At 45.2% G+C, this 27,994-nt stretch overlaps 1 protein-coding gene across 4 annotated transcripts in view; it reads right to left on the reverse strand.

Moving 5' to 3' along the window:
* Positions 1-6,739: 6,739 nt before the first annotated feature.
* Positions 6,740-27,994, reverse strand: part of PAX5 (paired box 5) — a 149,696-nt gene continuing 128,441 nt past the window's right edge. For all 4 annotated transcript variants that reach the window (XM_040540353.1, XM_040540355.1, XM_040540354.1 and 1 more), the window contains 2 exons: positions 21,858-21,944; positions 6,740-13,120 (listed from right to left, as the gene is read on the reverse strand). In XM_040540353.1, the coding sequence (XP_040396287.1) occupies positions 13,044-13,120; positions 21,858-21,944 (164 nt within the window). In that variant the 3' untranslated portion in view covers positions 6,740-13,043. The remainder of the gene's footprint in view (positions 13,121-21,857; positions 21,945-27,994) is intronic.

A 27,994-nucleotide genomic window follows, 5' to 3' on the forward strand; every position in this document is an offset into this window, starting at 1 on the left:
CCCATTTCCGGTGTGCTCACAGTCCAGCACAACCTTTGGAGGGGTGAATGAGTGGGAATTATCGCATATCAGCAGGTAGAGAGAGGTCAGTCTAACTGGATGGTGGCCAAAGCATTCTTTTCAATCCACTGTGCAGGTATGGTTGGTAACCCCACCTCTTTGGTGGGGAAACACTGCCCAGAAGGAAGCTTCCTAACGGCTCAAAGATAGTGCATATACAGATAAAGAATTTACTTTTCTCCATAGGCCATTTCAAGTCCTTGTCTTTTTGCTGAGTGACTGAGAATGAAAATAGGTCATGACACCCTGAGACAGAACCTACAAGTTCTCACCAGCTATACCTGACATTATTTCCAGATGTTCCAGCTCATAACCATCATGGCCCACTGCAGGGGTCCTGGCAAAGGTCTGTCACTTTGATCTCTTTGGACCAGCCCTTGTGTACCCGCCAACTCTGCTCCTGATTTGCCGGCTGGACTGCATATTGCCCTTGTCTGCAAAATCTGTTACAATACAGAGACGTTCCATTGCTTAAACAAGGGTCTTCATTTCCTATTCATGAAAAGTTTAGGTGACAATTCCAGGGCATCTTAAACAATAGCCATTTGTACAGAGGTTTGAGCTAAAACTGCATTTGCATCCTTGAAGGGCATTCTCATTGAACAAAGCGGTATGGGGCCTCACACCTGGAGAGACAGGATGATCCTGTGCCTCTCGCTGTAATTTTGTCAAGTCTAATCCCACTGTTCTCCTGCCAGCAGGCTGAAGTGGTATTTCACATCCAAATGTGGGAGGGCTTCATGAGGAATGGGCACCGCATGTGTACTAAAGGACAGTTTGCTCCTCTTTTAACCTAGCAAGACTAAAAGAGAGCAAAAATATAAAAATCCTAAAAAACAAAGTGAGTAACAGCAATCCCTGCAACCAGTATCTCTCTGTAGGGAATGGACAATCACAAGACACCTCTTGCTGTCACTATCTGACTGTTCTGCAAACTCCCTTTGCTGCTGCACTGTGACCCTCTCCTGAAGGCTGCCTGGGCATCAGCTCTCACCTCTCTCTTGGAGGGGAAGGTGGTTGCGCTCATCCACCTTTCTGCTCTCTTTCTGTAATGCTGGTAGCGGCACTACCAGTCTTAAACATACCCTGCTGCAGGGCATCCATTGAGGGTGATCTCTCAGCACAAGATCAATCGTGGGGTCTGGAAGGGGTCTGATGGCTGGAAGGTAAGTGGTGAGATTTGATGCAGCAGGTGGTTTTCTTCCTGGGAGGTCCCCAGCAGCAGATGTTGCTCATAAGCAGAGTATCCCAGGTCTCAGAGGGGAAAAAAGGAGTTCTCTGCCTCCTTTTGAAACTCTGGGTCACCTTTGCTGGGGGCACCTGTGTCTTGATGGGGGAGGGGAGATGGTAAATGCCATCCTGTAGCAGTGATGCAGGCCTTGACACTGGGAGGTGAGACAATTTCTTGCACAGGACTCTTTCTGTAAAGGGTTGTTCCCAAATGCCATACTCTCCACAGAGCTACAAGGTAAGCCATGCGTGTAGAACAGCTGGTGACTGACAGGAAGAGAGGGTCATGAGGTGTGAAGGTGGACTCACAGAGTCAAACAGGATGTGTGATATGGCTGAATAAGCAATGCTGCATGAACTTGAAAATTCCAGAAAACAGATTTTTGAGCACTTCTTAAGTCAGATGCATGACACTGTATTCTCACGTGCAAGAAAACCAGCTCCACTTTGAAATGCTAGTGTGTGAAAGCAGTCCTTTGCCCTCAGGTGAATTGCTAATCACCATTGGAAAGGGCCCTGAGGGCAGACAAGGCAGCCACAGTCCTTCTGCGCTGTGAAAATCATGGCGTGAGCAGGCAGACATGACTTGCTCTGGAACTGAAGACCCGTTTGGACTGTTTCTGGATGGACTTGCTGCTCTAGGCTGCTGGAGCAGAGAATTCAGTTGCCTCCCAAAAGCAGAGGCTGCTGAGGGCTGAGTAAATACTGGTTCCAAGCTATGGGTTGATTAAATTCTGCCCCTCTCTGATGTCTGCAATTAGACTGTCAATTTCTTTTATTTATTTACAGTTATTTGCTGAATTGTGGAAAGTTCTGTGAGTTTTGTTTCTCAAATACGACTATTTAATACTGAAATGTATGCTACTGTGACAGAGATACAGAATGGCATTGCATCCATTCTCATATTGTTGTGATGAGTTGACCCTGGAGAGCAGCTAGATACAATTGAACATGGCCAGGGACAACAAGAGCAAAAAGAAGGGCTTCTATAAGTACATCAATAATAAAAGGAAGATGAGAGAAAATGCAGGCATTCTCTGGAAAGAAATGGGAGACCTGATTACCCAGGATATGAAAACAGCTGGGGTACTCAATGACTTTTTTGGCTCGGTCTTCACCAACAAGAGCTCCAGCCACAGAGCCCAAGTCGTAGAAGGCAAAAGCAGGGACTGGGAGACTGAAGAACCACCCACTGTAGGAGAAGATCAGGTTGAAGGCCATCTAAGGAACCTGGAGGTACACAATTCCATGGAACTTTATGATATGCATCTGCAGTTCCTGTACTGGCCGATGAAGTTGCTAAGCCATGTCCTTCATGGTTGAGAAGCTGTGGCAGTCTGGTGAGGATCCGCTGACTGGAAGAGGGGAAAATAACCCCCATTTTTTTAAAGGGATTTTTTTTTTTTAATTTTTAATTTTCCCTTTTTAAAAAGGGGAAAAAAAGAACCTGGAACCTACAGGCCAGTCAGTGTCAAATCTGTGCCCAGCAAGATCATGGTGCAGATCCTCCTGGAACTGTGCTAGGGTACATGGAGAATAAGGAGGTGATTGGTGACAGCCAACATGGCTTCAGTAAGGGTAAACCGTGCCTGCCAAATTTGATGGCCTACTACAATGGGGTTAGGGCATTGGTGGAGAGGGAAAGAGCAAAGCAACTGACATCAACTAACTGGACTTGTGCAAAGCATTTGAGACTGCCTGCATGATAACTTTGTCTCTAAATTGGAGAGACATGAATTTGACAGGTGCACCACTTGTTGGATAAGGAATTGGCTGGATGGTCATACTCAAAGAGTTGTGGTCAACAGCTAGATGTACAGGTAGAGAACAGTGAGTAGTGGTGTTCATCAGGAGGCTGTATTGGGACTGGTACTATTTAACATCTTTGTCAATGACTTGGGCAGTGGGATTGAGTACACCCTCAGCAACTTTGCAGACAACACCAAGCTGTGTGGTGCTGTTAACATGCTGGAGGGAAGGGATGTCATCCAGAGGAACCTGGACAGGCTTGAGAAATGGGCCCGTGTGAACCTCATGAAGTTCAACAAGGCCAAATGTTAGGTCCACCACCTGGGTCAGGACAATCCCAAACATGAATACAGGCTGGGCAGAGAATGGATTGAGAGGAGCTCTGGGGAAAAGGACTTGGGAGTGTTGATGGATTTAACACTGAACATGAACTTGCAGCCCAGAAAGCTGACGATATCCGAGGGCGCATCAAAAGCAGTGCGGCCAGCTGGTTAAGGAAGGTGAATCTCCCTCTCTACTCTGCTCTCGTGAGACCCAACTTGGAGCCCTGCATTCAGCTCTTATGGTGGGATCCCCAGCATAAGAAAGACAAGGACCTGTTAGGGTGGGTCTAGAGGAGGCCACAAGGATGATCAGACGGCTGGCGCGCCTCTCCTATGAAAAAAGTCAGAGAGTGCTGTCATTGTTCAGCCTGGAGAGAAGGGTCTGGGGAGACTTTATAGCAGTCTTCCAGTGCCTAATGGGGGCCTACAGGGAACATGGGGTAAGACAATTTCTCAGGGAGTGTAGTGATAGGACAAGAGGTAACAGCTCTAATACGGTCAGCCTGAAAAAGTTGCAGTTAATGGGGTTACAACAGGCTGGCAGCCAGTCACTAGTTGGATTCCCCAGGACTCAGTTTTGGGGCCAGTTCTCCTTAATAACACCAACATAAAAGAATCACATCAAATAACAGAAGTGCCAAGATACACAGATGACAACAGGCCCGTACTGTAACATTTCTGGAGAGTAATCTATGCAAAACCACCATAGTTATAAATACAGGTGTTGAAAAACGTACTAAGAGGGCGTTTTTTTTCTGCTTGAAATATGGGAATACTTAACAATAGAATCCAAAATTTAGTCTCGTGAATTTAGAGCTCAAATATAACTGGATTTCAAAATGTTTACCGTGCATCTCTATGTATTAACTTATGCTATTAACTGCATTCATAGGGTAAAAAAAATTCAGTCTGACTTACTAAAAAAAAAATTGTCACTGTCCTTTAAATTTTAAATCACTCTTAGAAAAACAGGGAAATCTATTAAACCTTTCAGCTTAAGAACATAGATATCAGGAATTTTTTTTCTCTCCAAGTGTGGTCAGGCACTGGAGTGGCCTGCCCAGGGAGGTGGTGGAGTCACCACCGTCCCTGGCGGTGTTCAAGAAATGCCTGGACAAGGTCCTACAAGTTATGATTTAATAGCTTAGTGGGTAGTATTGGTGACAGGAGGACGGTTGGACTAGATGATCTTGTAGGTCGTTTCCAACATTGTGTTTCTAAGATTCTAAGATTCTAATATATTTATAAATGATCTGGACATAGGTGTCAAATGCATACTAAGTACGTTTGCTAAAGATACTAAATTAGGAGGAGCTGTTGACTCCCTTGAATGTGGAGAGGCCTTGCACAGAGATCTGGACACATTAGAGGGCTGGGCAATCACCAACCGCATGAAGTTGAACAAGAGCAAGTGCCAGATTCTGCACTTAGGATGGAGCAAGCTTGGATATAGGTACTGGTTGGGGGACGAGAGGCTGGAGAGTAGTCCCATGGAAAGGGATCTGGGGGTTCTGGTTGATGGGAATTTGAACACGAGTCAACAGCGTGCCTTTGGCAGCCAAAGGGACTGTCTGTATCCTCAAGTGCCTCAGGCACAGCACTGCTAGCTGGCCAAGGGAAGGGATTGTCCCATTCTGCTCTGCATTAGTGTGGCCTCACCGAAGTACTGTGTGCAGTTTTGGGTGCTACAATACAAGAAAGACATAAAACTATTGCAGAGTGTTCAAACAAGGGCTACAAAGGTGGTGAGGGGTCTGGAGGGCAAGACATATGATGAGGGGCTGAGGTCCCTTGGTTCATTCAGGCCAGAGCAGAGCAGGCTGAGGGGAGGCCTCATGGTGGCCTGCAGCTTCCTCATGAGGAAAGTGGAGGGGCAGGCACTGAGCTCTGCTCTCTGGGGACAGCAACAGGACCCGAGGGAATGGCACAGAGCTGGTACAGGGGAGGGTCAGGCTAGGTGTTAGGAAAGGGTAGTCAGGCACTGGAACAGGCTCTCCCAGGGAAGTGGTCACGGCACCAAGTTTGCCAGACTTTAAGAAGTATTTGGACAATGCTCTCAGATGAATGTTTTGAGTTTTGGGTGATCCTGTGTGGAGCTGGGATTTGGACTCGAGGATCATTGTGGGTCCTTTCCAATGCAAGATATTCTATGATTCTATGATTCTTAAAGAGTGTAGATTTAGATTAGCCATTAGAGAGAAATTCTTTACTCAGAGGGCAGTGAGGCACCAGCACAGGCTACCCAGAGGAGCTGTGGATCCCCCATCCCTGGAAGTGCACAAGGCCAGGCTGGATGGGGCATCGAGAAACCTGATTTAGTGGGAGGTGTCCCTGCCCATGGTGCGGGGGGACATGGAATTAAATGGCTTTAAGGTTGCTTCTAACTCAAACCATTCTCTGATTCTATGTTATCCAGTCACACATTGAGCAAGAAATATTTTGGAAAACCTCCTTCCCCAACATTTTAATGAAGACCACAATGTCATACAGCATGTGGTATTCCTTTATTCACTTGGCATCAGCAGTCCTGGCTGGTCCCCTGACAGCGACTTGGCCCTGCATGATGGGTATCTTTTCAACAAACACACAAAAAAAAAACACATTTCAAATGTAACAACCTTGTATTATTTGCAAGAGATCCAGAATGCAAGATGAAAACAAGAGTAAAAGTAGACTTCTGGAACTTAAAAAAATTACTTTTATTTTAGGAACCAATAAAATTATGGTAGATATTTACAAATAATTATCTCACATAAAGGTTACATAAAATCAAATGTCCACAAGTAACAGTCACTCTCATGAAAAGACACACAGATATTGAACTACGCCAATCTTATTGCATGTTTCTTCAACTAATCTAAAAATAAAAAGTGTTGCAGTCAACCATTTAACTTAGAATAAAATCACAAATTTCAGTTTTGACAAGAAAAAGAATTGGAAAAAAAAAAAAAAGATCAAAAAAACTTCAAAAGGCCCATCCCTTATGAACCACACCTTAGCACCCCCACTCCCCAACCCACCCCCCATTTTGCTCCCCAAAATAAAATGCAAAACAAAATCCCCAAAATAATGTTCAACATCTTTGGCAAATTGGCACTGCTGTAATTACATTCAAATATTATAACACACAAAAGCAACACACAGCACTAAGGAAAAAACACCAAAATTTCAAGTCTGTTCTTTTCCTACTAGAAAAAAAGAATACAAAACATACACATTTTAAGAAGCAATTTTTCATCTGTTTTGCAACAGATGTTATCCCCTACTTTCAAAGGCAATTCAACAGTTATTTTTATGAGTTTTCTTGTAAGTTTTTTTTTCTGCTTGTATGTATTTTTCAAGGAAAGGAGACTGTTTTTCTCTCCCTCTCTTTTTTCCCCCTCTCTTATAAGAAGTAAGCTTCAATGCAGGCATTGCAGACTTTGGTGGATACAATAGATATGTATTTCTTTGTTGCTAGAAGTTCCTAATAGAAAGTAGTTTGTCTCCAAGAAGCAAAAAGAAGAAAAAGAAAGAAAGGAAAAAAAAAAAAAAAGCATGTTCTTCTTTTTTTTTTTTTTTTTTTTTTTTGGAAATAAATCCCATTTGCAATGAAATGAGTTTCTGTAATTTCAGAATGTACAAAGGCCACTAGAAAGTGAAAAACCAGGACAGTTTTTTTGCAATACAAGGCTGAATGAAGCAAAAGAAAGATCTAAATGCCCACGGGTCATTTTCTGTCTCGCTTTACAAGGCAGAGTAGAAAACTCCAGACACACAAGTTTAATAGCGTGGTCACAAGTTGAGTGGAAAGGCTATCAGCAGGCTTCAGGTCTGTCCTATCACAATTCCCCACAGACTGGGAGATTCAAGCATGCCTACAAATGCACACAGGTGTGCACATAAATATTTACACACAGGCACGCACATTCACTACAGTGCTGAGATTGCATCCTGCAAAGCATCTTCAGTCTGGCTCTTACTCTGAAGCTTTTTAATTAAGTTTGTCCTCTCTCAGGACTAGTAAGCAGAGATCTCAGCTACAGCTAAAAACTAAGCCACCTGCAATGCTGAAATGAGCAATTCTGGCACCAAGCACCTGTATACAGTGCTTTTCACTCAGTATTTGCTCACCAAGTCTTATTAGCTCCACCAGAAAAGCAATACTAACCAGGTTCCAATCCTTTTGAATGTTTCCAATTTCTCATGCTGCTGTAACATGTCTGAAATAAGAGTGGGTTTCTGTCTGAGGGGCACAGCAGTGCAGAGCAGATCCCTGGCTTGAGCCTTTTGCTGCCACTTCGCTCTCTGCCTTCAGTGCAGAGTGATCATAGGCTGCAGCTTGGGATGTGCGCTCCGGGCCTATGTCGGTGCATGCAGCCCAGCCTGGCACTGTCTGCCTGTGGGCAGCCCCACACAGGGCTGTCGCTTTGCACAAGACTGCAGGGTACAGTACCCAGGGGCTGTTGGCCCCCTAGAGCTCTCAGTGAATCCAAAAGGAAAAGCAGGTTTTCCCAGCATTTGATGGGACAGAGTCACAGGGGGGGTTGGCTTAACGCTGTGCTCCTGCCATGGACCATGGCCTCAGGTGTCCTAGTGACACACACAGGCACGCACATGCAAGAAAGAATACAATACCAGGGAGGACACTTTACTGAAGCCTTGTAGCTGCTCCAGCTGCCAGCCACACATGTTAACTGGTCTATGTGCCATAATGCTTTGGAGCTATTGGTATTTGTGCTTGGCAATAAACAACATTATAACATGGCTTCCATTCTTCTTCATGCTAAAGGACTTGTAGAAGAGATAAATTACAGAAAATGAAAAAAAGGAATGTAATCCCATCAGTCAAGAAGGGGTATGGCAGAACACTTGTGCACAGCAAGTGGTTGCCAGTACCCCGTGCAGTGAGTGACCTCATCATCTCTCTGCTCTCCACAGTGCACAGCCATTGTACCTTGCATCAGTGAGAGAACTCAGCTACAGAAGGACAGTGGAAGGATCACAAATGCCCCATCAGTTTTCTGTTCAACTTTACTTTTCTTCCAAAAACCGCTTTTCAGTTAGTCTCTTTCCTCTCTTTCTTTTTTCTTTTTCTTCTCCTGGTGCTGCTTCTTCCTTTGCTATCTCCTTCACAAAGGCCTACAACACCTAGGCTCTGCTTCTGGAGCCTGCAGTCCCAGCGCAAATCAAAGCTTTACTTTGACATCTCTGCATCTCTGAATAAAACACTTACTCTCTGGCCTCCTGATTTAATAGCTATCAAAGTCTTCAGTCTAAGCATCTGGTCCTGAGACATGCTTAGCTCTGCAGTTGGTGGGAGCCATCTTATGATAATTCCTCTCTAGTTGAAACTTCGCACGTAGATGCTAAGCTAATTCAATGCCCACAACTTTTTGTGTCTTCCTTATGGTCACACTCTTATAGCATTTGATTAAGGGCTTCCTTAACAAGTCAGTTCATGTAACATTAGCTCACGGACTTTGTTGATTTAGTTTTACGTCAGCATTTTCTCTCTCTCCATCTCTCAGACTTTATTTCTATGCCTGTCTGTATTGGAAATGTACTTGATAAATTTATTGCTCGAGCGCACACTACGGGAAAAAAAAAAAAAAAAAAAGTCTAGCTGCATTAAACAACTCAGTGATGAAACTGCCTAAAGACACGTTATGGGGCTGATCTCTGCAAGAGGCTGGTAATGATACACGGTGCTACAGGGCATTCTGCCTGAGTGAAACATAAACAGGGCCTACCATGCCCCTAGCCCCAGTGCTTTTGGCTGGGTGTCAATGACCCTCAAAACTGTTCTGGAAAACCTGAAACAGACTCAGCAGATTAATACCAGCGTTCACTATGTTTTCTTCCCTTTTTGCAACACCAAATGATGACTTGCTTACAGTTTCCACTTCACTCAACAGCCTCCACTGCAGCTAGCACATTTGAAAAAAGAGCCTAAGCACTGAGAGTTTTGTAAAAGTCTCTTCAGCCAGTCTTTGTACAGAGCATACATCTGCTAGAGATTGCATACATCCCCAGCAGTGCTTGGGTCATTTGTACTGCATACAGCACAGGTGCACACACCTCTGCCTTGGGTTTGTGTGTTGTTGATCTGCTCCCTATTGACCCAAGCTGAGCCCTGTGAAGCAGTGCTACATCACAGGAAGGTCCAGTAGTCTGTGGCGCTGAATGAAACCCAAACATCCCTGGGGGATTGGTAGGGTGAGTGAGGGGAGGCAGTGCACCAGTGAGACAGGCAGCATTCCTCCAGTCCTCCAGGGTCACAAAGGAAAAGAGCTGCAGAAGGCAACTTTCTGTCATCCTTGGAAGACAATTTTCTGCTAGTGATGAGTTTCAAAGACATTCCCCAAGGAGTAAGGTTTCCCATGATGAAGACTACGACAGAAAGTCAAGACTTCCTGAAGAAAGGAGTTTGTAAATACCAGGCATAATATTCCCAGAAACAGAAAATACTGACAAGAAGTGCCTTTTCTAGAAGTACAGTGTGCATACTTATTGGGCTAAATCCTACTTGTGTTTCTTGCAGAGAAACAATCGTAGCAGACAGAGGCAGGCCACATCTGCCAGGGATCCTCAGCAATGTTTTGGGAAGGTGGGCCAGACACAGATCTCGCCATGTGTGTGCAAGGATGGGTGTTTGTAGTTTCACCTCTGCAGCTGCGACCAGGGGCACACAGGCAGGGAGGGGACGTGTACATGGCCTGTGAACCTGCACCGTGTGTGCCCTTCACCCCCACTCTGGCTCACTGGATAGAGCCCACCAGCATGCACTGCAAGATGACTCTGGACAAGGGCCAACCCTTAGGGGATCTTGATGAAAGCATTAAGGCAAATCAGGTCTAAGCCTAAGCATCTAGGTCATTTCATCCACGGGCATGCATAGATCCTTAGGATGAAATATACCTGTTGTGCCTCTTGTAAGTCCCTACCCTAACTAAAAGTCTCGTTCCTGAGCATAGTAACAACTGCTGAAGTCTCATGTTTAGTCTTCTGAATGTTACCCAAATGAGTTTAAGTCATACAAGCCATGCCACTAGTGAAATAACAAAACAAAACCAAAACAAAAACAAAACAAAACCAAACCAAACCAAACCAAACCAAAAAAAAAAAAAAAAAAAAAAAAAAAAAACGTTTCCCAGGTAGTATTCAGAGCTGGTGAAACCACCCACATGTAATCAACAAGAGCTGCTCTTCCCTCACATGAAAGACACAAACAGTAGCTTTAAGACCAGCCTAATCACTGACCAGGTGGTGTCTGTAGCTCTTATAGCTCATCCCCACCTCTGCTCTGGAGCCATAACCCGCACCTTCATGTCATGCTGTCAAATGTTCATTTCTTTTCTCTTCAGCTATTGTCAGATAGCCTTTTCACTTCCCAAGATTACAGAAAAGGCAGGTGTGTTCAGTATGTGCCCCTGCACACAATGTGCACGCCTCAGTCAAGAGCAAGTGTGAAGACTCCCACACAAACACTAACCAGGAACAGAAACTCCCTTTGCAGCTTTACCACCAGGGTACAAAACGACACAGCATGTCGTGATGGCTTAGAAAGGGTGACACAAAGCAAATCTTCAGAAGGTTTCTATATAGATGATTTGCCTGTGCTGTTATTTTTCTTGAAGATGTGTGTGTGTGTGTGTGTGTTTGTGTATCAGCTATTAATGGCTGAAAAATAAAAGGAGGTCTTTTTGTATGGGTAAGTTTTTCACATACTCACAGAACTTAATTCTGGATTAGATGGAAACATTTAAGCCAATGGGACCAATGGGACCATTCATGGCTTTTGAGGATCTGAACACATCTCACCTGGAAACTTGAAAGTGGTGGCTGCATTTTTGTAGCATGAGAACACATAAAGCATGCCACCAAAACTGGGAGAGCACACAGAGACTCTTTCTGAATGGATCAGTGGCCATTAAGGTCAAGATACCAGACATGCAGCACAAGAGATGAGGTGCAGGGTAGGGGGGAGGGAGTAAGGAAAGGGAGAAATATTAACTCAGTAGTTGCCATTACAAAGAAATACTTGTAAAACTAGAAGCAAATGTTTATACTTGATTGTATATGGGACTGTATTTCAGGTTCAACACCAACAACCCTTTTTCAACTTTGGGAAACACACAGGCACACACCAGCGAGATCCCTTTGCAGTGTCTGTGCAGATCCATGTAAGTAAGCATGGTTGCCTCTGGGAGCTTCACACTGCCAGAGGCTACAGTCAAATCTTCATCTCAGCAGGACCAGGGAGCTTTGCCACTGCTTTCAGGAGGGGCTGGGCACATATGTTGTACCAATACATGACTAAAGTTAGCTGCAACCAGGACTGGTGCAGGGGGACGGTGCAGAAAGAAATCAGCATTTTTCTCAGTTCCCTGGGAAGAGCAGTGATCGGAGTAGTTGCTTACCAGATCAATTGTAAGCTGCTCTATTCATTAGCCCCAGGAAACAGTGAACATTGAACAAAATGTCACCATTAGTGCTCCCTCTTTGAGCAGGAGGGGAAGAAACACAGAATTAACAGGGCAAAATTCTCCATGACACCAGTATAGACTGCAGTGGCTTGAATTTGAAATTGCTCTCCTCCATGTTATTAGAATGACTTGAGAGATGCCTTCACTTAAATGTACAGACCCCCCAAAATGAGTGCCTTCCTCACCAGTTTGGTTCAGGAAGCACATGTGGCTGCCCTTGTGCACAATATACCCTGTTAAGCATGTCCATTTCACAAAAATTATTTTTCCCCTTCCTCTCAAAGTGTTCATAATTGGATTTTAGCATACAACCTATTGAGATGTACAAAAGGTGTCTGCTATGATTCCTTCTTGGATGCTGTTTAACTTGAAACCAGAGAATTTGTTTCAGTGCTCATTATGATGACAAATGAACATAAATGAATATTAAGCAATAAACTGTCACAAAATTGCCCATGTCTTTCTGTTGCCCATGAGTTTGATACCAGCATATAGCATGATCATACACCACTGTCAGAAAGGATGCTGTACACAGAAGTAACATCAGCCTGAAATACAGCCACCATGAGTGTTAACCTGGTTCAAAGTTGCTTAAAGCTTACTGAATTCTTTGAATCAGTGCACCAGTTTCAAAACACATTTTCAGATGTATTTTGAGTTCATATTTGTACAATGTTGCTGCTTATGCTAAGTCACTCATAGTAATACAAACAAGCAAATATTTACAGTGCTGCTTGTGTAAAATTGAGCGGACTGATCTTTCTTTGCAACAAAAATTTAAAAAATAAAATAAAAATTGCGTTGTCTCACAGCCTGTTTCAGTGTGCAGTGAGAGGAAGCCACCCCAAGCAGGGAGGCTCAAGCCTCTTCCTTATCCCCAGATACAGCCATGGCACCCACAGGCAATTAAAGCAGTAGCCAGCCGGCTGCAAAAGACATGAAACTACTGCATTTTTATGACCACATGAAGTGTTAGGAGAACTATGTCCTCCTGCTTCTTCATTTTGTTTGAGACCTGGATAACACCTCCAGAATTAAGAAAACAACAATATTAAGTTCACCAAGTCTAAAGAGTAAAATTTCAATTAGCTTGTTCCTACTAGATACTTTCTCCTTCCCTTGCAGGGTGACTTGCATGGTTGTGGCAAGGTGACTCAATGCAGTTGTCCCAGGCAGTATATTTTAGTAAGTGCTTTAGCTCCGGGCTCCAGGGTCAGTGGCGGTCATAGGCAGCAGCCGCTGCAGGTGGGGCTGCTCCACGGGCTGCAGCGCTGTAGTAGTAAGGAGAGCCTGGAAGAGAAGAGACCACTGTGAAGAAGACAAAGGTAGAATGGTGCCAGCTTGCACCATGCCAGCACAGGCAGCAGATAGCTCTCCAGCTTGAATTAAGACTCAGAGGAATAAAGGCCAGGTGATTTAAATAAAATTCACAGTCACAAATTCTGCATGAGAATATTGCTGGAGCTGCTGTGCATTTCTGCTGGCTAGCAGAACCAGATACCTGGTCTCCTTCCTCCACCCAAAACATTAATTTCATTTACATCGCAAAAAGTGAATTACTTTTTAGAGTAGAAGGTTGAACTGTTCCAGCTACTAAAACATTACAGGACTCTGACTTCTCTGATGTTGTTGGGTGTTTTTTTGTGTGTGTGTTTATTTTTCCCTCCTTTTTGAAGGATGCAGAGTTTGAACCCAAAGTATTCAACATATTTTACTGGACTCAAAAATATTTTCCCTGTTTCTCAAGATACTTCTTTCAGGGAGTAAACCCCTGCCTTTTGCTTAGCTCTGGCAATGATGTTGAAAATCCAGAAATAACAGTGAAATTTGTGCTACTGGATCTGCTTCTGTGATGACCACACTACACTGGCCTCTGTCTGGCCAGAGAAAGCCCTTTGTCATCTAATAAATTTGCTGAAGGGAGAAATTGTCACAGTAAATACCGGTGACTTTCTCTTTCACTTAGTAGTGAAATTGAATTCAGTGAAAGTGAATTTGAACTCAGAAATTATGTTACAACTACCCACAGTGAATAATGTCTTATCTAAAGAAGTACCAAGTGCTCTACATGACAGCTTCTGAAACAGGCACTTAAGTCACAAGCTGATCAAATAAACATATGTTTTATTTTTCGATTCAGTACATGTATTACACATCTGAGTGAACTATGCAGATTGATAAGTGCTGAAACACTCATCTAGTATGACAAGGCCTGAAAAATATTAATGATGACTTTTCTGCCCTGCAGTGCGAAGCGGTAGGCTGGGTGATCACTGAAGGATCACCTGGAATCTGGATTGACTGCTGAAATAAGTAAGAGTGTTAGACTTCACTTGTATCTAGACATACACAAATTTGTCTAGACAATACAAGGTATTAAATCAGTTCCATGTACACCAGAGAGGAAACCAGCTCTGATGTGGTGTAAGAAAAGAGTAAAACAAAAAATATTTCATAGTGCTATCAGTTCAGTCTCCAAGTCACCAGCAGAGTTTCACATTTGGGAAATGTAAAGCAGGCCACAGTGTGGAAGAAACCCCTTGGAAGGATTCACATCTGGACTCTTGTGTCCAAACACCCCTCAGACAGGTTTGGATGAGCAATAAAAAGCCAACACAGGGATCTGCTCTGGAGCAGGCTGGGCTGTAATATCAGGTTCAAAGAGCACCCCACCCCATCCAGAAAGCTGTGAGTTCATCCCGAACAACCTGCCTGTGCTCTGCCTGGGACATGAACAACAGCCTCACAGGCACCGTAAGGAGGCTCTCCATGCCTAGGCATGTGGCTTTTCACAGACCTAGTAACTTCTGCAGCTTCAGCAACGCGGAGGAGCAGACACTTCCAGGAGATGGTGGCGACACTAGTCCTCAGATGGGTGTGTGGACAATTCAGCAAAGCAACAGTGGAAGTGATGTCAAAGATGCATCTTCTGTCATTTTCTTCCCATCACGGACTCACAAATTCTGCTCTGGCAGGTCCACAGGCTGCCAAAGACCTTATATAGGCCCAGAGTACCACTGCTCCAGCCACACCACCTCCACAGCCACAACACATCATCTGCATGTGAGCTAACATCCTCCATGTGAGATAACACCTGAGCAGAGGGCATGGAGGACCGTAGGGCCACCAGAGGTTGTGGAGGTAGCATGAAGGAGAATTCAACTGCACACCTTGTGCCTTTGGCTTGCTTCCTCTCCTCTGCACACTCTGCCAAGAAGCCTCTGCAGTGGGACAATAGAGTATTTTTTGGCCTCCCCTCCTCTTTCATAGCCTCCATCTGAAGTCAGCCATGCTTTTGGCTTTGCTGTTTACCTCAAAAAGGCCTGACTCAAGGACTGCTGGTTCAAAAGCTTAAGAACAGCGCTAGAATCACCACCTCTAAGAGGAAGCCCATGGACATTTAGTGTTAACTATCAGCTCAGGATGGTGCTATAATTGCAACACACAGGGCTTTCTGCACTTTCTGCCCAACATGACCTATCTGGCATGCTCAGGCTCCAGAACTCAGCTCTTTGCTCTTTGCAGCTCTGGTATGGAATGAGAAAGGCCAGCAAAATTAGTGCTGCTACCTGGAAAGGGAGCCCTGAGTAAGACAGCCCTACCAGCTTAAACACATCCCAAAAGACTGCTATTGCTGGATCCAACAGGATTCCACTAACATGCAAGCTCACCTGTTTGTTCTGCTTTCCTCCTGAGCACATTGTCAGGAAGTTAGCTCAGGCTTTATCACCAGCCTGCTGCTGCCAATTTCCAAGCTGGTACAATCCAATACATCCAAAAAACAGAGTTCAGCCAATATGTGCCATTGCATAGTACATACTCAGCATAGCCGTGAAAAAGAAACTTCTTTCTCATGATCAGAGTCCTACCAAAGCACATGATACTCTTCTGCTGCAACCCTGACGGATCAGAAACTACAGAATATGGCTATGGGAGCTTGGCTATGGCTTCTGCAACAGACAGTGCTGCAGCAGCAGAGTTTGTACATAGGGGCCTGGCACATCTGCGAGGAGCATTGTCCTCAGTGCTTCAACCAACCCAGCTTACATATCATGTAAACCTGCTGCAAAGGGATGAGTTTAAAGAAGGTAAACCAAGTTTCAGGGCTGTGGCCTCAGTTGTCCAGAAGGGTAGTCATATGTTTACCATGCATCAGAGGAATTCAATACAGTCAGAGAAGTTACTGGCCAAGGTAAACATTTGCAAAGATATTTGCAGAACTTGTAGGAACTCATCACATCTAGATTTGTTAACTAAATTTAAGTATTTTAAGCAATAATCAATAGAGGCAAGGGCAGATCACTTCAGAGAGTACTCATTCTATTTACATTTATGTAAGTGTTGTGCTGACAGCCTTGCATTACCTGCAAGGGCACCACAACTGCTGTCCTGGCCTGGACTCTTGTCTTCTAGGTAACTGACACTAGAGTAACAAATCCCAGCCTTAGGAATTGTATTTCACAGAGGATAATATTGGACAACTTCACAAGAACAATAAACACCATTCTCGCAGCCACCCTAGATTGCTGTATACATCCCAGCAAAACGGAAGCCTCTGGCTAAATGATGCAGTTTTGATTTAGCAAACTAAGCTCATAGAATCACTGAATCATAGAATATCCCAAGTTGGAAGGGACCCATAAGGATCATTGAGTCCAACTCCTGGCACCACACAGGTCTACCCAAAAACTCAGACCATATGACTAAGAGCACAGTCCAAACACTTCTTAAACTCCAACAGGCTTGGTGCAGTGACTACTTCCCTGGGGAGCCTGTTCCAGTGAAGAACCCTCTCAGTGAAGAACCTCTTCCTGATATTCAGCCTGAACCTCCCCTGTCGCAGCTTGACGCCATTCCCTTGGGTCCTATCACTGGTCACTAAAGAGAACAGATCGGTGCCTTCCTCTCCGCTCCCCCTCATGAGGAAGCTGTAGGCCGTGATGAGGTCTCCCCTCAGCCTCTTCTTTTCCAGGCTGAACAGGCCAAGTGACCTCAGTCATTCCTCGTACGTCTTCCCCCCTAGGCCCTTCACCGTCTTCGTAGCCCTTTGCAGCTCAATGCTGCAAACTAAGCTGTTCACCAAACTTTGAAACTTGCCTGCAGTCTAACTGATTTGGGGGGGGATGTTCAAAATGACAACAGGAGAAATGACACCTTTACCCTGTCAAGCAATACAGCAAAAGTGGCACAAAAGAGATCAGGCGACTGAAATGTCCACTCCATCCTAAAGCAAAGACAGCTTAGGCATGTTTCTGTTCCCCAGTAATTCCGTGCGAGTTGCCTCTGCTGCTACAGCATCTCAGGGTAAAACAACTGCTAGGCTCTTGGAGACCCGGGTGAAACTACTGTGCTCACCCAGCAAGGGCACCAGGAGGACTGGAGCAAAGGATGGCAGCAATATGTCTTTGATGCTTTCCAAAGGCCTTACATTTCTTCCGAGTTTCATTTCTCCAGTTTGCATTTCAGCAGTGAAATAAAAAGCTTGTATTTAAAGTGAAAAATGAAAACATCACAAAGCAATCACTCTTTCTCCCTGTCACCATAGTACCATCCAGAATAGACTTGTCCATCCTTTTGTCATTTTTCCTTTCTAATTCATATTATCATCAATTTATTTCTTGACACAGTCATTTCTGGTGCCTACTTGTTCTCTAATCCTTTCACAGAAACCCACAGAAGAACTGAATCTAATCCTAATTGACCAGCTTTAAGCCCTTCCCTCACAGGACACTGTGCCAGCAGCATGACTTTGTAGGCAACCCTGAGAGGAAACCCTCCCAGACAAGGCACACGAACCACATCCGTGCGGGAGAAGGAGCAGCACATCAAGCAAAACCTGCCATGAGCAGCATCAAGTCAAAAGCAATGAGAGAGAATGGTAAAGAAGTTATTGCAACAAGCCAGCATGAAATTGAATCGTTTTTCTTCATTAGACTGCCTTCCTGTTATCCACTTTTAGCGTGTGCTTGTTGACCAGACTCTAAACCGGCACGCCTGCCAGGCCGTGCAGACAGTGACAGACTGAGCCCTCAGTGCACGCATGCTTGCTTCCCAGCATGTTTGTGTGCATGCCTCTGTGCAAATCCCTGTATTATAGCAGCTTCAGGTCATTAACAGCACGGTGGAGAAAAAAAACAAGATGCCTTTTTCTCCACCTCTTCGTATTGCTTCCTGAGTTACACATGAGGACACCTGGCTACAGCCACTGAGATGGATGTGACACCAACAGCCAGCACTTGCATTATCCATCCTCCCAGCACAGCCCGCTAGAAACCCAGAGTTTGCCATCACTCCTGCTGCAGTCAGGGATGGACAAGTCATGTCAAGACATGCAGCAAATGCTGGCTGTGTCCATGCTGCAGAGCTAGGTGTTGGTACTACTGGGGTTGATGGCAGGACAGAAGAACACGAAGAGGCCACAGAGCTGCGGCAGTGAAGGGATTTCTTCTTTTGCCCCTGCTTCTCTTGACCACTCTGGGGGACTGTAGGTTGGTTCTCTCCCCCTCCACAAGAGCTATAAACCACAGTGTTTCAGATTGCCCCAGAGATAAAGGTGCACAGTCACCCTTTTGTATCAGTTCACATGCTAGCCAGAGCAGATGTGGGTGGGTTGCCTGGTGCAAAAGGAGCAGCAAGCACAGAGCAGGCATAGAACCAACAGCAAGCAGCTGGTTCTCTGGTGGGCCATACAGCTGCTCTGTACCTCATGCATGCCTCCCCAGAGCGTGGTCCTGCCTCACAGTGGAGAAACTGTCTCACTCCTCTCACTACTGCTCTACATTCACACAAGACCAGAAACTAATGACCCAAGTCTTTATACTATTCTTAGCATTCTTTACTCCTATTCTCCTTATTCCTCCCCCCAAACCATTTTTTAACCCAAGTATCCTTTCTTGCTGGCACTTGCAAATCACTGCATCTCTCTTTTAAATTCTTCTTTCACAGATTTGAGCTTGGTGTGATTGCTGCAGTGCAATTCTTCCTTGCCAGAACAGGGAATTAATTGAACATAGGTGCTGTTAAGTGCTTAGAGTATTACAATTTCATCTTGGTGAAGGGAGAGGGACTTAGTAAAACAAACTGTGTCAGTCCATGTACCAGTCCTGATTAATTTTGTCAAGGCTTCTGCTTTGAGGCTGATACTGCCAGAGCTTGCTCTCAGGAGAGAATTAGTAAATGTACTCACGTATACTGAGAAGAGTGGAAGCATCCTGGATATAGTTTAAATTAACCTCCTCTCTCCTGCAGGTGCTCAGACTCGTAACACAGAGCCTTCTGAGTGTGCAAGGAGACTTAGAGCAGGCATTTAAGGCTCTGCAACAGATTCTTACTTGCTCTGAACTACCAGTGAGTTTAGTGGGCATCTTGGTGCAAGAATGGAGTGCCAGATCAGGCTCCCAAGGATAACAGAACAGTATGGATAACTGGGCTCTCCGTATGATACAGGAGACCTACAGACAATGGCCAACCATGGACATATTCTAACTTAGGTTGTATGGCTGCATCTGGACTTTGCAGTGTCTCTTGGAGCACCGGCTCACTGGCCTTGCCATCCAGCACAATGTTGGCACAGGCAAGAGCTCTGTGCTCCAGTTAGATCAAGGACTTTTGCAATCCCCAGTCTACATGGCATCATGTAGACTCCCAGTAAATGCCATTTCAAACTTAACACCATTTTGCTTTTGGTGCTCTTCTGACAAAAAAAAAAATAAAGAAAAAAAAAAAAGGGAATCTCAAAGGTTCAGCTCAGTCGAGACCTCACTGCTACAGTTCTCACACTGTGACCACAGACAGATAGTACCTGAGCACCACAGAGAGCTACAAATTATGTGAGATTTTAACCAGCTCAGCAATGCCTACACTGATGACAGGAGCAAAGTGGAGCAGATATTTTAAACCATCACTGGTCAGACAAGGGAATTCCTCCTCCAAAGGAAACTCCAGCACTCCCGGTTTTGTGATCATGCTAAAGGAGCAGTAAATTCTTCCTGAGGACTTGCTGCAGAACAAATATTCCCATTTCTTTTTCTTTCCAACGCATCAAAAGCTTTCAGTCTCATCATTCCCATTCAGTGTGTCACAGTGCACTCATAACATTATATGGCAGTGATTGACAGCGTACTTACTGAAACACACAATTTTGAAAATATCAAAATGAAATGCTTCATATAGGATAAAAACAAGGAATCTAAAAGTATATATTTTAGCAACTCCTGATAGCAAAAAATTATTATTGTATTTATCCTGTACAACATTTCAGTTTCAAAAAAGCTGTAGTTTCCGAAGGAAAATGGTAGCATTCAAATCTTTTTGCCCTTGCCTCCTTTAAACACATGTTCACAGCATGCTAATGAATAAATACTGCTGTATAAACTCTCACTGGCTTGAGACGTGGGCATTGCAGTCCATTCACTTTAAGGTGGGGAGCACGCACTCATTTCAGCTGTGGTCCCCCCACATATTCAAAGAAGAGAAAGAATTGCCCCCAAAAGTTTATCATCCAAAAAGAAAACAAGGAAAAAGAAGCAAGTCCTCTCCTGCACAAGTGGCAATTTGCAGGCACGAGTCTGCAACCCAGAAGCCTTGCCAAAAGCCACTCCTGTTATGTAGAAGGGAGGGCTTTGAGTTGGGTTTTCACTTATTCTGAAAATCCTGCTGGTTTCTTCACGGGTTTGCAGGCAAAATTTAAAAAAAAAAAAAAAAAAAAAAAGCCGTGCAAGACCTGGCTCCCAAGGCCTCCCTTCAGCAGTAGGTTAAAGCATCTCATCTGCTTCCAAAGGAGTTGCAAAACCAGAAACTAGGAAATCACTGCATGCACTCTTCTACTGGCTAAAGCAGCTTCCTTCATGCAGCCAAACCAAAGTCTTGCAGGCACTCCTGGCTGTGGCCATGGTAACTACGGGTTTAAGCACAGGGACTCCCCTGGCTTTGTACAGCTATGCCCATCTATATTAGCTGAAGATCTGTTCTCTGATTTATGATGGAAGCACTAACAAACCCTTAAATGTGGCACAGCAAATAGCAGTAGTATACCAGCACCATGGCATGAGAGGCAGAGGCTGTCTATTGCTCCCGAAGGATTTGTTTAAGGACAAGAACTATGATGAATACAGCCTGGGTGGCTCAATTACATGGGGACTCAATTACTTAAAACAAAGAAACTGGATGAAAAAAAAAAAAAGACAAAAATTCAAAATTATTTCTCTGCTGGAGGTCACATATAACAGCCCTGTCATCCATAAATCTGGAAATCTCTAAGGCATGCTATTCCTGTGTTGAGAGATGACAATTAATTGGTATTTTACTTACCTCATCCATGCAAATTATGCAGGGAAAAATTCTAATTACTGCATGCTACATGTGTACAAGGTCAAAGTGGGCCAGCTTTTGACAGTGGTGTAAAATGGATTATGTTTATGCTTCACATGAGGGCCATGATCCTGCATGAGCCACAGGGCTCCTGCCCCCCACCGTTTATGAGAGCCAATGCAGACGTCAGTGAGACTGCACTGGCACAACAGTCCCTTGCAGAAGAAAAGCTAGATTTGGCAAAAGAACAATTGAAGAGCATACACAACATGAGGGCCGGGAGAAAGGCCAAGGGCTGGAACTAGCAAGAAAACAACAGCGCAGAGAGTGGTGGGGCTCACATTCGTCTGTAAGAGACATAGCATCTTCTTGAAGCAGGTGTCCCAGTAAAACACCACTAGTTTTGTACAAATAGGATTCCTTGCCCTCAAGAAATGGACATCCAGTCTTCCAACAATGCCTTGTGTTTGTCAAATGATTTTATGGAGCAGAAACAGGAAGACAAGAGGTTTTGGCATGGGGCTTCCTGCTGGCAAGAGGAACTGAGAGCATTATCGTGCCCCAACAAAGATCTGCAGCCACTCACCAGGGAAGAGCACTGGGATGTAGGACCGCACCAGGACATGCATTCTGCCTCCCCTGGTGGTGCATAATTGCCTCCAGCTTACGAATGAGCCACAGCTAGCAACGCACCCTTAAGGGAGGGATAGCAACTTACCAAGGAGTCCAGGATTGGGAAACCTCCAGGAATCATTGTACGTTGAATATTGTGGATGGCTGTATGGGCTCCCAGAAAACTCACTCCCTAAATAAAAGGGAAACAGAAAAAAAAAAAAGACAAAAGAAAAGATCATTTGATTTAAGACTGCAGTTGTTCATGTGGGAAAGGAACTATTCAGTATGTGCTATACTCTAGTGAAGGCTCTCGTAACAGCACTGCTGATCACTCTCTTTGAAGAAGGGCAATCTGGATGGCCAAATTATTAAATGAATGGGAACAGTCATCTTTTATGTGTTCTTTTTTCACTGCAGGTCATGCCTGATGAGCTGGTGGGATTTTCTCACACAGCCTGTACTGCAGGAGCAAGACAGCTGGAGGAATGGAGAGGAGTCTGGGACATATCTAAGGGGCTGGCCATTGCCACTGTGGTCCTACAACAGGACAAGAAATGCAATCCTGGGACAGAGCTGGTCAACTAGGCTCTCTATTAGGAGGAGAACACAAATCAGCTAATCTTCTAGGTATTGAATATCATTCCAGGCTCTCCAGGAAAACATGGTTTTAGTCCCAGGCTTCCACCGATCATTTTAACCGAAGGAGAGGGATGTTCACCGCAGTTTCAGGTGGCTTTGAAACCTTCTGGACCAATGCACAGTTAATACTCAAAGAGTTACTGTTATTTATCTCCTCGTGAGCTCCTGCTTTCCCTGTCTGTTTGTTCCCTTCACGTCATCTGCTGTTTCATACCTCAGCTGCAAGCTCATCAGGGCAGTGCTCATACTGGAGCTCTGACCCTGGGCAGGGCACCCAGCTCCAGCACCACGAAAATACAAATACTGCCATTGTTTTGTTAGGGCATCTTACACAAATGACAGTTTCTCCTGCTCTCCTTCTATCTTTCTTCCTTCTTTCTTTCTCCCTCTCAAGTACACAAATACATACAAAAGAGCACAGCAGGAGAAATTTTCCTGTGCTAAGTGGTGGAGAAGGCTGCAAGCTGAAGAAGGAAGATGCTGTCTGCAGCCTTCAGCTGTTCTGGTCCTTGGCTATGGCACGGCTTCTGCACCGCACTCAGGGACTGCCTTTACCCAACCAAGCGGCAGAGCCACACCACCAACACGTGACAGCAACATCCCACCAACCTACTGGCACAAGCGGCAAATCTGCCCCAGGGATCACAGCCTAGATGCCAAGCCAGTGAGTGGCCTCCACACTCAGGACATGGCCCTGGCGAGTTGCCCACTGGCTGGCCCCAGGAGGGAGATGGTGATGCTCTGGTTATTGGCAAGGCAGTAGAAACCCACTGAGCTGCTTGGTGCTCACGGTTTGGGTGCGCAGCAGTAGGTAGCTTGGTGTCCACAGGATGCTGTTTCAGTAAAAAAGCACTGTTTCTCAGTCTACACCAACGAATGCTGGTGAACACTGAATACACAAATGGCAAAAACCACCCCTCACTCCTCTGCTCCAGGGGGTCTCCAGTAACAGCCCCTCCCCGTGCTGTTCCCCACAGACAACTGGACTCGTAGCATTGCACCTGACAGTGTCGGCCTGCTCTCTTCTCCCTTGCCCAACATCCACAGACAGGGCTGAAGTCTGAAGCCAACAGCAGCAAGCGCTCACATGCTTACCATAGGGTTGAGACGTGTAGCTCATCACCTGCAGGCATGTGTCAGCTCACTACACCAACAGCCCAAGGAGGGCTCCCAACATCTTTACGAACAGCAGCTTCACCCTGCACTGAAGCAGTTAAGCCCAGAACAAACCAGTTCTGATTTGATTTGATTTGATTTGATTTATTTTATGAGCCTTATGCATCATTGTTTCTCCCTACCTCTGTTTACTGATGTGGAGAGTACCAACTACAGACAGGTCATCCGACATCTCCGTGGGTAGACCTGCACCTTGCTTTGAGCAGCAGGCACTGGCTTTGCAGGCCAGGAAGACAGGAGAGACAGACCATGGCTCTGGCCCAGCATTCTTCTTGAGTTTACCTGTGCCTCCTCCAGCTGTTACACGCTGGTTGGCCAAGGCACTTTTGCAGGAGCACAAGCAGAAAATAAAGATTTGTACAGCTGCAGGTGGGACCATTAAATGCCCATTCTGTTAAGTGCCAATTGTGTTTTGACTACATTTCCACAGAAGTTCAGAACAGGTTTTCATTACTACTTCTAAGAAATGGTATTCATTCTAGGAGCCATGGAAAATAGAACTGTTTCCAAATCCTTCTATGTGGTGCAATACATTTACATTTATTTACATTTCCTCCCTAGTCCTTGTCCTTCTGGATCATAGACAACTTTAGTACCTGACCACTACCTCCATTCAGTACTCACTCTTGTTGGCTAAAAAAACAAGGCATAGAGAAGGCAGCAGAGCCAGAAACAGAAACCGTCTGAGGTCCCAGAAGCACTGGCAAAGATGTCCCCACTGCCTTCTGCTAGCTAGAAAGCAAGCTTGCTCCTGCAGGACACAAGTACTGTTGCAGCCACTTTTATCCAGGAAAAGCCAGGAAAAAAAAAAGAAAAGAAAAAAAAACCTCTGGTCACTTCTGTCTCTCTGCTGCACCTGAGACTGTCTTCTCAGCCAGATGCTTCCTCTGCTTTTCTTGTGTTCCACCAGGTCTCTGACTCAGCTCTGTCCTAGTGGTGTTTGCTGAAGCCTACAAAGCCTATGGGTGGCAAACTGATTGTTATCTTAACGGTTGAGTAATATCATCTTTTCCAGCCCTTGAAGGCTGAAGCCCAATTTCTCCTTCCAAGTGTGTGCTGCACAAAGACCCCTTCATCCTGTGAATACCTTTTCCTGTGGACACGGCTTCCCCAGGGGTTTCATTTTTTTTAATTTTCAGAGGTTAGGCAGAAGTTCAGTTCAGAGGTTCAGTTGCATGGGAGCATGTCTATTAAAATAATATTCACTGAAGCTTCCCAATGTTTTTCAGGCTGGACATAGCACAAGACCAGGGCAGGTGTGCATGGCCCACCTTGCTGCTGCTGCCTGGTTGACACAACTTGCACATGTGTCTCTGCACCGTCCTTCCTGGGAGCTGCATGGTGTACAGACAGAGAAGCAAGATAGACAGGACAGCCTCTGCTCCCAGCTTCAGACCCTTTGCACAAGAAGCAGTCTTGGGTGTGGAGAAGAGCCTGCCCAGCTGCTCTGTGTGCAGACTGAACAAATGTCACACCAAGCCATTGTACCCCTGCATGACCTGCGCCCATCAGGAGACAGGACAACACATTCCTCTGTGAGTCCTGGGCATTTTCACCTGGGACATCATGCTCCCTCACACACTTATGCTGTGCACACTGCTAAGTAGGCAGCTGCACTTTCTAAACATTCAGCAGCACTGCAGCTTGACTATGGGCTGACATTTCATTGTCTCATCCTCTCTTGCTTTGCTCTCCTCCCCCCAAAATCTCCACTACCCTCTTCCCTTCACACAAACACACACACACACATATCTTGGACCCTCTCTGGGGGATGCTCTGGTGCCTGTCAGGCTGAGGCTTCCAATTCTCTGTTTTTTATGCCTCAGTGGTCAGGGTGTCAAGCTCCTGCAGTACAGACCAGCCAGGAGCTCGAGGAGTCACTGAACACCATCAGTTCAGTGACAGTATTGCTTGCTTCTTAACATACTCTGCATATCCATCAGCCTTGCAAAAAGAGACTGGGGGAGGAGGTAGGGGGGACAGAGAGGGAAAGGAAAACAAGAGAAAAGAAATAAGGATGGGAGGGGAAAGAGGAGAAGTGGGGGAGAAAGTCTCAAGCCCTGTTGCTATCATCACAATGTGTGGGCAGACAAATGTTACAGCCATAGTGAAACTAAACTAGATGAATGAACACTGCATGAATGCCTCATGAGTTTCACCAGATATTCCAAGGCCCATCAGGTATACTTCTTGACAGCACTGCTTAGCAGCCAGCCCCAGCCCCACTGAAAAATTACAACAGAGCAGCTACCCTGGGATACACACACACGATGCACTGCAGAGAAGGGGTGGCAATCTGTTCCTTCATGTTGAACAGTACCACCCCATCCCTGCCGACCTGAATCCAGGCTGTTATGATACTACTGCTGCTATAGCCCAAAAAGGCTACACTAGAGGTAGAGGTCTCATTTTGGAAGGTTTAGGAGGGAAGAGTGATTCACAGAAACTCTAGTGCTACAATACAGCAGCAAACCTGAGGACATGAACTCCATCCTAAGATGGTAGACAGAGACATAATCACCCTGACCATGGGTTGAGCCCCAGGAGCAACCGCAGAGTTTGATGGTGGTGGTGAATAAGCCTGCTTTGTCCTCTCTGCCCTACTTCCACTGGGGATTAACAACTCAGTTTTACCAGTCTGTTTGGTTATAAGGTAAAGGCTCCACTAAGTTTCCAAAGTGATGCACAGAACTAAAAAGTCTGAATTTAAAAATCACAAAAAACAGTACACGAAGAGAAGATTTCATGGTGTCTTTAAAAATACCATGGCTTAAGAAAACTACCTGTACAGGGGACCAGGGAGGTTGCATGTACCTCTGTACACAAGGTACTGGACTCAGCCCAACTCGCGAAACTTGTCTAAACTTTAGCTGTTTGGACTGAGCTCTTTGTCAGGTTCTTTCTGTACTCAGCAGAGAAATGGGGTACCCCAGAAATAGGTCAGCCCACTAAATTCATACCTAAAAGAGGTGGGGGTGGCTGATATCTCTCCCTGTGATATCAAACATGTTGTACACGTTACCTGCTCTACCTCAGTGAGGCTGTGGCATCTGCCGGCAGGTCCTGATGCAGGTGCACAGCATGTGCCCAGGGTCAGCTCCCAGGACAGACACCTCCTGAAATCAGGTGCCCCACTGCTCTTAGGAGCTCCAGAGAAGAATGAGGGTGCTGCAAACCTTCCTTGCCCACTGAAAGGCAGAAGAATGGGCAGAACGGCAGAAGGAAAAGCAGATATTGTTGGCTGGCCCTAGGGTAGCAACATGCATGTGCACTAAGAGGGAGTTCATAGGTATCTCTGCACAAGCTTAGGAGATGTCTCCCCCTGCAAGAGGCTGCACTAACCGTGGTCCTGAGGCTGGCTGTGCACTGGGACACTCAGCCAGCTCCAGCCTTCAGACAGGTGCAGAAGCTCCAGTTCTCACCAGCTTCACAGAGATACAGTGGGTATCATACACTTAAACCTCGCTCAAGTCAAAATGGGAAGATTTGCAGTTGATCTCAGCTAGCTTTGGATCTTGGTAGGTGAGAGGGGAATGCAAATTATTTTTCATTCTTTGTGTTTGTTTGTTTTTCAATGGGATGCTGTAACCATAGAGGAGTGTAAGTTGGAAGGGATCTGTGGGAGTTATTTGCTCCAAACCTGCGCTCAAAGGAGAGAGAGCTTCAAATTAGCTTACGTCCAGCCAGGTTTTGGAAATCTCCCAGGATGGAGGTTCACAGCTTCACTGGGCCACTGTTCCAAAGTCTGGCCACTATCACTGTACAGCATGGAGAAGATCTGGCTCGCTGCTGTCCCACTAGACAGCACAGCTGTAGTGAATTTGACCTTTAATCATTTATTCTTAAGACCATGTAACATTTAACAGTAGAAACTAGCAACCTAATCAAATATGAAGAATTTTTGTGACCCAGCTGCTGGTATCTTTTCACTGAAATACAAAGTTTTACAAATACTTAACAAACAAGTTTGTTTTAACATTTCCAAGTTCATCACAGAGCTCTGATTCCCAGGGGAAACAAGCCTCAGAGTCACAGAAGATCCTGAGAATCAGAAGCTCTGGCCAGTGAAGCACTAACTAGAGCTAGCAAGGTGAAGATGGACATATGTTTGTACACTCCTTTCACTCCATTTTCTCAGTTCAGATAGTAAGTTTTGTGCACATGTTTGGAACAGGAAGAATCCATCAAGACCATGGAGACAAATGGTTATATCAGTGTTATGGTTTCAGGATACCACCTACAGACCTGATCCAAGCTTGACTTCTTCTGTAATCGTTTCACGGGGAAATCAGTGAAAAAATCTGCTATGGTTGCAGCCCAGCTGTAACTAAGTGAACCACTGAATCACAGAATCAGACTCTTCCCAATATTTTTTCTTTCAACACTTCTCCTTCCTGGTCAGTCAGTCACTCACCAGCTCAGGGA

This window comes from Cygnus olor, chromosome Z (assembly GCF_009769625.2).
Source record: "Cygnus olor isolate bCygOlo1 chromosome Z, bCygOlo1.pri.v2, whole genome shotgun sequence".
In the NCBI taxonomy this organism is placed as follows: Eukaryota; Metazoa; Chordata; class Aves; order Anseriformes; family Anatidae; genus Cygnus; species Cygnus olor.